The sequence below is a fragment of the Hemitrygon akajei genome, chromosome 9 (genome assembly GCF_048418815.1).
Source record: "Hemitrygon akajei chromosome 9, sHemAka1.3, whole genome shotgun sequence".
NCBI lineage: Eukaryota > Metazoa > Chordata > Chondrichthyes > Myliobatiformes > Dasyatidae > Hemitrygon > Hemitrygon akajei.
In genome coordinates this window covers 102,307,497-102,321,496 of record NC_133132.1, presented here as the reverse complement: position 1 = coordinate 102,321,496, position 14,000 = coordinate 102,307,497, and the positions used below count along the sequence as shown (strand labels likewise).

Sequence of the window (14,000 nt, the reverse complement as noted above, 5' to 3'; positions counted from 1 at the left end):
TTAAAGAGATGGGAAAAAGAAAAGATGAACCCGCATTGCAGTAACACCTAGCATTTTGTCTACTTTATGGAAAATTTAATTGAGGTATTTAAAGTAATATAGAGTAGATAAAAGTGGATCTGTTTCCGTTAACAGTGGTATCAAAACCAAACGACTCTGATTCAAGAGTAATGGGTGAAATAATTCAGGGGAAGTTATTTCACTGAGAGTGTAACGGGGCTGGAACTCCGGAAAATGTGAAGTGAGAAGAGTCATGAGAAGAGTTGTGCTCATAGTCTTCCCAGAATGTTGGGCAACTCGAGGGGATTTCAGGAACTGAGTGCACAAGAACTGGGACCCTAATGAATAGAAGGGAAATGTGGAACCAGGACTCAAGTAAGTAGAAGGGATACACAAAAACTGGGGTCCCATTGAGCATAAGGGATACACAGGAATTGCGATGGTGGCAAGTCAGAAAGGAGTGTGGGAACTGAGGCCTGTATGAGTCAGAGATAATGCAGCAAATGTTCACCTGGCGAGCCAGGTGCTGAATAGTTGAGAAACAGAATCAAAAACAGGTTTAATATCACTGGCAGATGTCATGAAATTTGTTTTGCTACAGCAGTACATAGCTATACATCATAACAAGAAATACTATAAATTACAACAAGAAATATATGTATAAATAAACAAGTAGTGCAAAAAGAGAGCAAAAAATGAAAAAAATACAGTGAGGTAGTGTACAGTGGGTTCATCGTCCATTCAGAAATATTGCAGCGGAGGGGAAGAACCTCTTCTTGAAATGTTGAGTATGAGTCAACGTTGAGTTTGATAGCAGGTTATCAGAGTTTTATTATTTTCTATAGAGCAACACGCCGCACAAAGCAGCAATGAAAACAAACATAGTAACTTTCAGGTAAGAATCGGATAAACGGTTGAAAAGGAAAACTGATATAGTTGGCTAAATAGTTGAAGAAGAAAGGCACAGAAATGGACTTCTGAATTTCTAGTGTGGACTTGAGGCATGAATGGCTGCTTCTTGAGTGTCCCTGTATAAGGATCTATCCTCCTCTGACAGAGCTGTTGGTTTTGTCTTCTCTTCTGTTTGCTTTTTTTATTGATGCTTCCTCTCTGTTCATTCTGGGGAAGGGGGTGTTCCCACCAACTTCCTAATGTCCAGTTTTGGTGGCAGAATCCAGAGTGAGCTATATGATCCTTGGAGTTCAGAGAGCTGTAACCTGATAGTGAATGTCCAGATAATATTCTGCCTTTAAACTTGGCTCTGCTGTAATGTTCAAAGTAACTATCAAAGTAAATTTATTATCAAATTACATATATGTCACCAAATACTATTATGAGATTTATTTTCTTGCAGGCATTCACAGTACATAGAACAAATCAAAGAAAATCTACACACATGCCAAGATTGACAAGCAACCGAAGTGCAAAATAAGCTAGACTATGTAAATACAGAAAATATATATGATAATAATTGATTAATTTAAAAAACTGAGAATGAGTTCCAGAGTCCTTGGAAATGAGACGACAGATTGTGGAATCAGTTCAGTGTTGAGGTGAATCATGCTGGTTCAGGAGCCTGATGGTTGAGGAGTAATACATACATGTTCCTGAACCTGATGGTGTGGGACCTAAGGCTCCTGTACCTCTCCAATGGTAGCAGTGAGAAGGGAGTGTAGCCTGGATGATGGGGTCTTTGATGATGCTTTATTGTGGCGCTCTCCTTGTAGATGTGCTCAATGGTGGGAAGCAGAATGTAGAATGTAATGTAGAGCAAGAACATCTGGCTCTCAGACCAGCGTCAATAACTTCACTCACTTAAGCACTAAACTGATTCCACAATCTAAGGACTCACTTTTGAGAACTCTACAACTTATGTTATCAGTATCATTTATTTACTATTTATTATCATTAGTATTTGTTTCTATATTTGCATAATCTGTCTTTTGCACATTGGTTTTCAGTCTTTCTGTGTAGTTTTTCATAGAGGTCATTGTATTTCTTTGTTTTATTGTGAATGCCTGTAAGAAAATGAATCTGGGTAGTATATGGTGTCATATATGTACTTTGTTAATAAATTTATTTTGAACTTTGAAAGACCTTTCAATTCAAAAAATTTATTTCTTTTGCTGTGACTTCTAATGACACTCGGCTTTCAATATCTGGCTAGCAGTATGTATATCCAAGAAGCGTTAGACGTCATCAAGTCTTTTTCACAGCAGGGATCATCACTCCAACTCTCCCAGTCACGCTTCAGCTGACGGACACAACAGGGTTGAGGAAAACCCTGACGAGCCACACCACCGACACCAGCCAGTCATATTGCGGAGAATGAGAATTAGAAGATATTCGGAGGCACGGCAGGTGAGTGCAAGGGATTCTCGGTTGAATGGCAGGTGTCGCCAGGAGATGATTCAAGGTAACAGGAATAGGGTTTGCATAATTGAATGAGGAGGTCCACAAGGATATTTGCATAGAGTTTTAGCAAGTCTTTTGCAATTCAAAATGTCTATTCTGCACTTCTAAAAAAAATCCTATAACAGGAGGTATACCAAAGATGTTTAAAAGTGGAATTAAAAGTGCAGTAACAAACAGGAGAAAATCTGCAGATGCTGGAAATCCAAACAGTACACACAAAGTGCTGGAGGAACTCAGAAAGCCAGACAGCACCTAATGAAAAGACAATGCAGAATGGAAAAAGAGTCCTGATGAAGGGTCTCGTCCCAAACCATCGGCTGTACTCCTTTCCATAGACGCTGCCTGGCCTGCTGAGTTCCTCCAGCATTTTGTGTGTGTTGCTTGAAAGTGCAGTAGTTCAGTAGAGATAAAACGTTAGCCCGGTTTTCCTTTCTATGAGTATTGTCTGACTACCGTAATTGAATACCATCTTTCCCAGTTAATCAGAATTAGGTTTAATAGCACTGGCATATGTTGTGAAATTTGTTGTTTTATGGCAGCAGAATATAATAATAATAATAATAATAACAAAGTATAAATTACAGGAAGAAGTATAGTGGACTCTGGTTAATTGAGACACATCTGGACCAGTATGTTTGGTCCAATTAAGTGGCTGCCCCAATTATCCAAAGTTTCATGCAAATATGTGTATGAAGGTTCTCAATCATCCAGGTCATTGTATATCAAGCAGTAAATCAAAGCAACTGGACTTGCTGTGTTGTCTGGAAGATGTTTCATCCGAGAGGCTTCTTCAGTTCTGATCCATGATGGGTTATTTTCTGGGTTATAAACTGTGAGTTGTTTAAAGTTATAGCTATCACATGAGGGTCGTTAAGAGTCATAGAGGTAATGAGAGGGTCATTAGTCTTATTTTTGCATGAATGGAGATGTGAACTGTTGTGGAGATGCGTAGGGTGGAGATGTTAGGACTGCATTGTAGGTCAAGACTCGACTGTATATCTGCACCCCAAGGACAGTGGACATTCTGTTGTTGATGATAACATTGTGCACTTTTTGGACAGGGAGGACAGGTGATTTGAAAGAGGGGTTAAAGAAGCCATTTTTGTCAAACTGGAAAATCCATCCCTGAACAGAGTCCCAACATCTCTACCCCAACGTCTCCACAACTGTTCACATCAGGGTTCAATTTGCACCCACTGTTTGTAAGAATTTGTATGTTCTCTCCTCCCACATTCCAAATGTATAGATTAAGGTTAGTAAGTGGTGAGCATGCTATATTGGTGCTGGAAGCATGGCGACACTTGCAGGCTGCCCCCAACATATCTTCGGATTGTGTTGGTCATTGAGGCAAATGACGCATTTCACTGCATGTTTCGATGTATGTGTGAAACATAAAGTGAATCTTTATCTTGTTGAACACTGCTCATTTCATTGCATAGTATCTTTCCTGTCAAACACTGTTGGCCAGTTAAACACTGTCCATCTGATCAAAACCTAACCATCCGTCCAACATTTTCCTTTCCATCAAACATTGTCCATTCTATTGAACAGCGTACTTCCCATTAAGCACTGTCCCGCCTGTCAACCGTTGTCCTTCCCATTAAACGCTGTCCAGCCTATCGAACACTATACATCCCTTTGAGTGTTGTATTAAGCACAGCCTGTTAGGTTAACCACAGACTGTTCTGTTGGGCATTTCCAGCACTGGTAGGTTTTCCATGGAATCATGAAGTAAGACCATAAGACATAGGAGCAGACTTAGGTCATCTATCCCAAGGAGTCTGCTCTGCCATTCAATCATGCTGATCCTTTTTTTTCTATCTCCTCAACCTCAATCATGGAATCTCAGAAGACTACAGTTTGACTCTTTATGGAACAATATATTCAGTCCCATGCCCTTACTTTCCCCCCATAGCCCTGCAAACGATTTGCTCTCAAGTACCAATCCACTTCCATTTTGTAAGCTTTGTCTGTCTCTCTTTCCACCATTCCCATCGATAATGACTTCCAGATCATAAATACTCTCTTTGCATTAAAAGTTTTTTTTCATCACATCCTTTTACCAATTGCTTTGAATTGCTCAGTTTCTCTTTACCCTAGACAAGCCTGTCTTTATCTTGCAAAGCAAATCACTCATCAATGTCCTTTGCTTGAGGGAGAATGACCCCAATGTTTACAGTCTAACCTTGTAGTAGAAACCTGTCATCCTCTGAGCCATTCCAGTAAATCTTTTCCTCCCCAGGACTTTCACATCTTTCTCATGATCTGAATGTAATACTTTATCTGTGCCCTAACCAGTTTTAGATTAGTCAGAGGTGAAGTTAATGTCCTTGTTTTTGTACAAAGACCATATTTCCAGTGCCTGCATTGAGTATCAGATCCTCCATTTCCTTACTTGCTCATCCAGTTTGCTTCCATATTTCCTTTTCCAGACTTGCCTTTTAAAACATGCGTTTGTTATCAGCTGATCACTCATGGTGGCTATTTTGACTTTGATCTTTCATGTGAAAGGTGTAATTTGAAAGATCCAAGTTCAAGTTTATTGTCATTTGACTGTACACGTCTATGTAGCTAAATGAAACAACATTCCTCTGGGACCAAGGTGCAAATCATAGTTCATATATCACATGCAGCACATAAAATAATGGTAACACAAGAATATTAACAAATAATAAAAAGATATTCTGTAGATGTACAAGTTGACATAAAGTACATACATGGCATATAGCTAAATAAACAACAATATAATGCTACTGGCGCTGTCATAACTAATGTGTACTGGGTGGTAGCAGATTATTCATAAGTTTCAAAGCCTGGGGGAAGTAGCTGTTACCCAGCCTAACAGGTCTTGTTTTTTTACTGTGGTACCTTCTGCCTGATGGTAGGAGGTCAAATAAATTGTAGGATGGATGGGAGGAGTCCTTGACAATGCTGAGAGTTCTGCAAACACAGCATTTCTGGTATATGTCCTGGATGGGGAGGGGGGAGGGGGATTGAGTAAAGAGACCTTGATGATTCTCTCAGCAGTCCTCGCAATCCGTTGCAGGGATCTTGTGGTCAGATGCCTTGCATTTCTATCCATTAACGTTAGTCATTTGAAATAATAAAATGGGAAGAGATGTGAAATACCTATTGACTCCCTATTGTAATTACCCCCCCCCCCACAGTATGTTTTCATAAAACAAGTGTTTTTAGAATAATGATCATTTACTGTACTAATTGACTCCTTAATTCTCTCTCTCATCAAATCAAGTGCTTCCAAGGCAGCATGTTTTTCCTAGGTAATTTTGGGTTTGTAATACGTAAACCCCAGCACAAACTCGTACTAAAATACATGAGAAATCTGATTCTTTGATATGTACAGTTGTGGATGCTTCCTTTCTTGGATAGTTATTACTAATCACTCTTACAGTTCCCTAGCTAGTTACAAAAACAATAGCTTGCATTTTTGTGTCACCTGTAGTGTGGTAAAATGTTCTTAAAGCACTTCACTGGAGTGTTACTGAACAAAAATGGATACTGAGCCAATATTACAGCAGGTAACCAAAAATTCATTCAAAGTGGTTGGCTTAAGAAACTTCCTCAAGAAGAATAGGAAGGCAGAGAGGTTTGGGGAGGAATTTTCAGAGGTTACGATCTTGGCAGCTCAAAGCATAGCCTCCAACTTACTTATTTCATTCGCTTCCCCCACCCACCAATTTTCCCCCTCACCTGGTCTCACCTATCATCTGTCAGCTTGTACTCCTTTCCCTCCTCTCACCTTTTTATTCTGGCTTGTGCCCCCTTCTTTTCCAGTCCTGATGAGGGGTCTTGGCTTGAAACATCAACTGTTTATTACCTTCTGTAGATGTTGCCTGAGCTGCTGAGTTTCTCCAGCAATTTGTGTGTATTGCCCAAGATTTCCAGCATCTGCAGAACCTCTTGTGTTTATGATTTGTGATCATTGATGCCGTGATTAGAATTAGAAATGATGTGGGGGTCAGAATTGGAGAAAGGCAGAGACCTTTTAGGTTTGCAGGAATGGAGAAGGTCACAGAGAAAAGTGGGAGAACAGAACAGTTATGACTGCTTCAAGAGTCAGCATAATGCAACTGAATGACCCCACTCCACACTTCAGGAAACATGAGACGTACACAGTCGGCCCTCCTTATCCGAGAGTTCCGCATGCCCAAATTCAACCAACCGCGAATCGAAAAAACCTGGAAGTGCTTTTACAGCACTTGTTCTTCGAGCATGTATAGACTTTTTTTCTTGTCATTATTCCCTAAACAATGAAGTATAACAACTATTTTACACAGCATTTACATTGTACTAGGTATTATAAGTAACCTAGAGATGATTTAAAGTATACGGGGGAATGTGCGTAGGTTATCGTGGATTACGATTGGAAAAAAAACAGAAGTTTTCTTACTAAGTAAGTCGGAAGAGGTACGTCTGGTATTATTTAGTGTCAGTTAGTCAAACGTTTGTCTTAGTATATAGTATATATTTTATTTTTCTATGCATATAAAACACTTAAGAAACATATGTTTCAGTACTGGGCGATCCAGTGACAGATCGCTCCCAAGCGTGTTGTCCATCCATGTCGGGTTGATGTGGAGAATCAAAAACCCAAAATCCCAAAACCCAATAATTAAACCACTGCATCGCTTAGTAATAATTATAGCTTTCATCGGGGCAGTGCTTTATTCTTTAAAATTGTTCCGATCGTTGACCAATGTAGCCTAACGCTTTTCCAGTGACCGATGGCGTTTCACCTCTTTCCGATCACTTTATTATTTCCACTTTATTTTCATTCGTGATCGTGATTATTTTCGTGAACCGTAACACTGCAGATTCAGAGGTCCGCCGCCAGGTCCTAATGTCCACCGCACTGAGACAGGTTAAATAAGGCATCTGGGTTTTTTGGTATCTGCGAGGGGTCCCAGAACCAATCCCTCGCGGATTAGGAGGGCCAATTTTACTCATATTGGCCACTTTATTAGGTAATTAGTGTTCCTAATAAAGTAACTACTGAGTGTATGGTTATGGTCTTCTGTTGCTGCAGCCCACATTCACTTCAAGGTTGTGCATTCAGAGATGTTTTTCTGCACACCACTGTTGTAACACAATAGACAATAGGTGCAGGAGTAGGCCATTCGGCCTTTCTAGGCAGCACCACCATTCACTGTGATCATGGCTGATCATACACAATCAGTACCCCATTCCTGCCCTCTTCCCATATCCCTTGAACCCGGTATCTATAAGAGCTCTATCTAACTCTCTCTTGAATGCATCCAGAGACTTGGCCTCCACTGCCTTCTGGGGCAGAGCATTCCACATATCCACCACTCTCTGGGTGAAAAAGTTTTTCCGCATCTCAGTTCTAAATGGCCTACCCCTTATTTTTAAACTGTGGCCTGTAGTTCTGGACTCACCCATCACCGGGAACATGCTTCCTGCCTCCAGCGTGTCCAATCCCTTAATAATCTTATATGTCTCAATCAGATCCCCTCTCATCCTTCCAACACATGGGCATTTGAGTTACTGTTGCCTTCCTGTTCAGTTTGAACCAGTCTGGCCATTATCCACTGACCTCTCTCATTAACAAGGTGTTTTTACCCACAGAACTGCTGCTCTCTGGACATTTTTTCTTTTTTTGCACCATTCTCTGTAAACTAGAAACTTGTGTGTGAAAATCTCAGGAGATCAGCAGTTTCTGAGATACTCAAACCACCCCAGCTGGCACCAATAATCATTCTATGGTCAAAATCATTTAGATCCCACTTCTTCCTATTCTCACGTTTGGCCTGAACAGCAAGTGAACCTCTTACCCATGTCTGCATGCACTTATGCCCCATGATTGTCTGTTTAGATATTTGCATTAGTGAGCAGATGTAGAGGTGTACCTAATAAAATGGTGCTGAGTATAAATCAAAGAAGTTGAGTAAGTAGGTCACCTGGCCTTCATGTGATTCATCCTAGTCTGCTGTGGATTACAAAGCAATGTAAGGACCTGTCAGGCAGCACACTGGTCCATTTAACCTTGGTGGTGGGGAAGCATTTAGAAATAATTAATTGAAAGTTAATAGGCACTTAAAATTAGCTTTATTTGTCACATGTACATCAAAACATACAATGAAATGCATAGTTTGTGTTAACAACGCAGTCCAAAGATGTGCTGGGGCAGCCCACAACTCACTAACCCTAACTGTACGGCTTTGGGATGTGGGAGGAAACCAGAGCACCCAGAGGAAAACCACGCGGTCACAGAGTGAACATACAAACTCATTACAGACAGTACTGGGAATTGAACCCTGGCCCCAAACTTTTATAGTTAATAAGGTAGAATTAGCCAGATTGAAGTTTTCTTGAAAAGGTTGATTGGCCAGAAATTGGCAAATGGAATTTAATGCAGACAAGTGTGAGGTGTTGCACTTTGGAAGGACAAATCAAGGTAGGACATACACAGTAAATGGTAGGACACCGAGGAGTGCGGAGGAACAAAGGGATCTGGGAGTTCAGAGACATAATTTCCTGTAAGTGGCATCACAGGTAGACAGGGTTGTAAAGAAGGCTTTTGGCATCCTGGCATTCATAAATCAGAGTATTGAGTATAGGAGTTGGGATGTTATGGTGAGGTTGTATAAGACACTGGTGAGGCCAAATCTGGAGTATTGTGTGCATTTCTGGTCACCTAACTATAGGAAGGATATGAGTAAGATTGAAAGAGTGCAGAGAAGATTTACTAGGATGTTGCCGGTTCTTTAGGAGTTGAATTACAGGGAAAGATTGAACAGGTTAGGACTTTATTCCTTGGAGTGTAGAAGAATGAGGGGGGATTTGATAGAGGTTTACAAAATTATGAGGGGTATAGACAGTAAATGCGAGTAGGCTCTTTACACTTAGATTAGGAGAGATAAATACTAGAGGACATGACTTTAGGGTGAAAGGGGAAAGGTTTAGGGGGAACATTAGAGGGAACCTTCACTTGGAGAGTGGTGCGAGTGTGGAACGAGCTGCCGTCTGATGTGGTAAATGCGGGCGCACTCTTAAGTTCTAATAATAAATTGGATAGATACATGGATGGGAGAGGTCTGGAGGGTTATGGACTGGGTGCAGGTCAATGGGATTAGTGGAATAAAGTTTTGGCACAGACTAGAAGGGCTGAATGGCCCATTTTCTGTTCTGTAGTGTTCTATAATTCTATGGAAGTGCATACAATTATTATTGACTGTGAAGCTTTTCAGAAGGCATTTCAAAAAGTCTATGATAAAAGCCTGGCTAATAGAATTAGGGCCCATGAGTTAAGTTGGCCAGTGGATAAAAAAATTGGCTCAGGGCAGAACTTGGTTCTTTTTCATATTGAGTGCTGTTTCACAGGGTAACATTGTTGTGACCCCTTATTTTCTTGGTAAAGGTTAATGAGTTGGAAACAGTGTCACTATCACTGAGTCTATGCAGATTATCACTGAGATTGACTGACCTATTGGGCAGACCAATAGCAAATGAAGTTCAATACACCAAAATATGAGGTGGCACAGAGAATCTGCTTATGATAGAAATCTTGAGCAACATGTACAAAATACTGGGGAAACCCAGCAGGTCAGGCAGCATCTGTGGAGGAGAGGAGGAGAATAAACAAACACTCAGCTTTTCAGGCCAAGACCCTTCATCAGACTGAAACATTGACTCTTTATTTCCCTTCATAGATGATGCATGACCAGCTAAGTTCCTCCAGCATCTTGTGGGTGTTGCTCCAATACAAGTTGGTACAATTTGGCAGAAGTATTGAAAAAAAGATACAGACTAAATGGTTCTAAAATAAGCAGGGGCAGAATAATTGGGCGTAAAAATCTTTGAAAGTAGCCGAATATGTTGAGACCTGGGGAATACAATACAGGGCCACAAATGAAAGGCATCCGATTTTGATCAGCACACTTAAGAAATTATGCAGACATACTAAAGAGGGTGCAGATAATAAGGTTTATGAGAGTGGGAATGGTTCCAGTGAAGAGGCTTTTAGCTATTGTTCTCCTTCTAAGGAAATTGAGGAGAGATTTAATAGATGTGTGCAATATCAAAATGGGTGTACATGTCTTTGACATTAGGACATTGCTAAATGTATATTTAGCCGGCTGGTGGCGTAGTGGCATCAGTGCTGGACTTCGGAGCGAAGGCTCCCGAGTTCAAATCCAGCCGGCTCCCTTGCACGCTTTCCATCCGTACTGGGTGAGCGTCAAGCTAGCAACTCGGCCTTGTAAAAACAAGAAAGCCTGCTAAAAAAAACACCATCACGACAGTGTCCTGATGACTCCACTTGGAGTTAAGGGCTGAAGAAAGAAAGAAGAAATTTGTAGTTAGAAAAACACCAAGAGAGTACCTGAACTGTCATCAGTGTCTTGACAAAGGAGCTTCTGGACCAACCTCGGCCAGGGGTCTATTGGACACCAGACATTTTACTGCACTGACATGTATAGGATTGTGTATAAGATTATAAGAGGCATAGATAGCGTGGACAGCCAGTGCATTATTTCCCAGGTTAGAGACTAGCTTTATTTGCTACATGTACATCGAAACATCAAAACACAGAGTGAAATGTGTCATTTGTGTCAATGACCAACACAGTCCAACAATGTGCTGGGGGCAGCCCACAGGTGTTGCTATGCTTCTGGTGCCTACGTAGCATACCCACAACTTACTAGCCCTGACCTACACACACAAAATGCTGGTGTAACGCAGCAGACCAGGCAGCATCTATAGGGAGAAGCACTGTCGATATTTCAGGCCGAGACCCTTCGTCAGGACTAACGGAAAGGAAAGATAATTAAGAGATTTGAAAGTAGGAGGGGGAGGGGTGAAGCTGAGAGCCGGAAAGGTGATTGGCAAAAGAGATACAGAGCTGGAGAAGGGAAAGGATCATGGGACGGGAGGCCTAGGGAGAAAGAAAGAGGGAGGGGAGCACCAGAGGGAGATGGAGAACAGGCAGAGTGATGGGCAGAAAGAGAGAAAAAAAAGGAGGGGGAAAAAACTAAAAATATCAGGGATGGGGTAAGAAGGGGAGGAGGGGCATTAACAGAAGTTAGAGAAGTGAATGTTCAAAATCATGTTTCATGATCCTTTCCCTTCTCCAGCTCTGTATCCCTTTTGCCAATCACCTTTCCAGCTCTCAGCTTCACCCCACCTCCTCCGGTCTTCTCCTATCATTTCACATTTTCCCCTCCCCCTCCTACTTTCAAATCTCTTAACTATCTTTCCTTTCAGTTAGTCCTGATGAAGGATCTCGGCCCAAAACGTCGACAGTGCTTCTCCCTATAGATGCTGCCTGGCCTGCTGCGTTCCACCAGCATTTTGTGTGTGTTGTTTGAATTTCCAGCATCTGCAGATTTCCTCGTGTTAGCCCTAACCTATGCATTTTTGGAGTATGGAGGAAACTGGAAAACCTGGAGCCAACCCACATGGTCACAAGGAGAATGTATAAACTCCTTACAGATAGCAGCAGGAATTTAACCCCAATAATTTGAGTGCTGTCGCTGTAAAGCATTATGCTAGCCACTAAGCTACTGTGCTGCCCCAATACCAGAGAACATCCTTTTAACTTGAGTGGTGGAAAGTATAGGAAGGATGCCAGAGGTAGATTTTTTTAAATACAATAAGTGTTAAGTGCCAGGAATGCACTGTTGAGGGTGACGGTAGAGGCTGAAACATTAGGGACATTTCAGAGACGCTTAGATAGGCACATGGATGAAAGAAAAATGGAGGGTATAGAAGGGAAGGGTTAGATTGATCATGGAGTAGGTTAAACATCAGGGGTTGAACATCTTGAACTGTTCTGTATTGTTCTGTGTTTTATGTTCACATCACATCAAGTCCTTAGGTAGCTCCTTCCTCCTAACTGTTGTCTTGGAGCTCAGTTTCTTTTTTGTTTCTGTGTCCACACATCTGGAGAGACAAAAGGGGAACGTGAAGCAAAAGAAAAACGTGAACCTAGAGGCTCCTCAAGTTTGCTGTACCATTGAGAGAGTCGTTGTCTGAACTAACACAAAGACCTCTTCTTCCTGCCTGGTCCCAGATTCTCTGATTCCATGTCTCTTCAAAATTTATTGAGGACATTCATCAAATAAGCATCCACAGTAGGTAGAAGAAAACCACAAAGGTCGAAAAAATAAAATTACATTTTAGCCCTTAGAGCATAGTTTAAGATTTACCATCTAAAGAAATAGCTCTGAAACTAAGTCAAAGCAATTGCAAACTGTTTTTTGGCTGGTTGTTGAGATTTTGTGTTCAAAGATATCCGTTTCTGAAGGGAGCTGGAGATCGTGAATCAGCTGTTAAAGTAGAAGAGAACTCAAGCTGCAGACAATCTTACAGATTTTGGATCTTACCTGGAAAGTGGGTGGAGATTCATTACGATCGTCTGGCTTTGATGACTTTACTGGACAGGTAAAAGATTTTTGCTTTTAGGCCTCTGTAACTTTGTAGCAACACAACATTATTAAAGTCAAATAAAATAATTTATTTTATTAAAATGTGCCAATCATTTTAATTTCAATCCCCATTTCCATTCTGACATATCGGTCCATGACTTCCTTTTCTGTCACGATGAGACCATTCTCAGGTTGGAGGAGCAACACACCGTAATCTGTCTGGATAGCTTTCAACCTGATGTCATGAGCATCGATTTCTTAACTTCGGGTAATTCTTCCCCTTCCCCCTTCTTCAATTCCCTACTTTGGCTCCCTTCTCGCCCTTTCTCTTCTCCTCACCTATCCCCTTCCCCTGGTGCTTTACCTTTCTCCCATGGTCCACTTTCCTCTTTGTCAGATTCCTTCCTCTCTAGCCCTTTACCTTTTCCAGCTGTCACTTCCCAGCTTCTTGCTCCATCCCCCATCCCCCACCCATCTAACTTCACCTATCATCTTCCAGCTTGTACTCCTTTCACCTCCCCTCTTCTTATTCAGGCTTCTTCCCTCTTCCTTTCCAGTCCAGATGAAGGGTCTTGGCCTGAAACTTCGACTGTTTTTATTCATTTCTTCAGAAGCTTTAAAAAAGTAATTAAGAAGGTAAAGATGGAATATGGAAGGAAGCTATCCAATAATATTAACCAGGATAACAAAAGTTTTTTTGGATACATAAAGTGTAAAAGAGAGGTGAGAGTGGATATTGGACTGCTGGAAGCCGATGCTGGAGAGGTAGTAATGGGGGACAACGACATGGTGGACAAACTGAATAAGTATTTTGCATCACGAGGAAATCTGCAGATGCTGGAAATTCAAGCAAGCGCACACAAAATGCTGGTGGAACGCAGCAGGTCAGGCAGCATCTATAGGAAGAAGTACAGTTGACGTTTCAGGCCAAGACCCTTCGTCAGGACTAACTGAAAGAAAAGATAGTAAGAGATTTAAAAGTAGGAGGGGGAGGTGGAAATCAGAAATGATAGGAGAAGACAGGAGGGGGTGGGGTGAAGCTCAGAGCCGGAAAGGTGATTGGCAAAAGGGGTACAGAGCTGGAGAAGGGAAAGAATCATGGGACGAGAAGCCTAGGGAGAAAGAAAGGGGGAGGGGGAGATGGAAAACAGGAGAAGAGTGATGGGCAGAGAGAGGAAA

General features: G+C 41.5%; 1 protein-coding gene across 1 annotated transcript in view; it reads left to right on the top strand.

Annotated features, from left to right (window-relative positions):
- LOC140733405 (pecanex-like protein 2) overlaps window positions 1–14,000 on the top strand; it is a 247,268-nt gene that overhangs the window by 53,875 nt on the left and 179,393 nt on the right. The window contains exons 10-11 of the mRNA XM_073056689.1: window positions 2,220–2,361; window positions 12,701–12,837. Of these exons, the coding sequence (XP_072912790.1) occupies window positions 2,220–2,361; window positions 12,701–12,837 (279 nt within the window). The remainder of the gene's footprint in view (window positions 1–2,219; window positions 2,362–12,700; window positions 12,838–14,000) is intronic.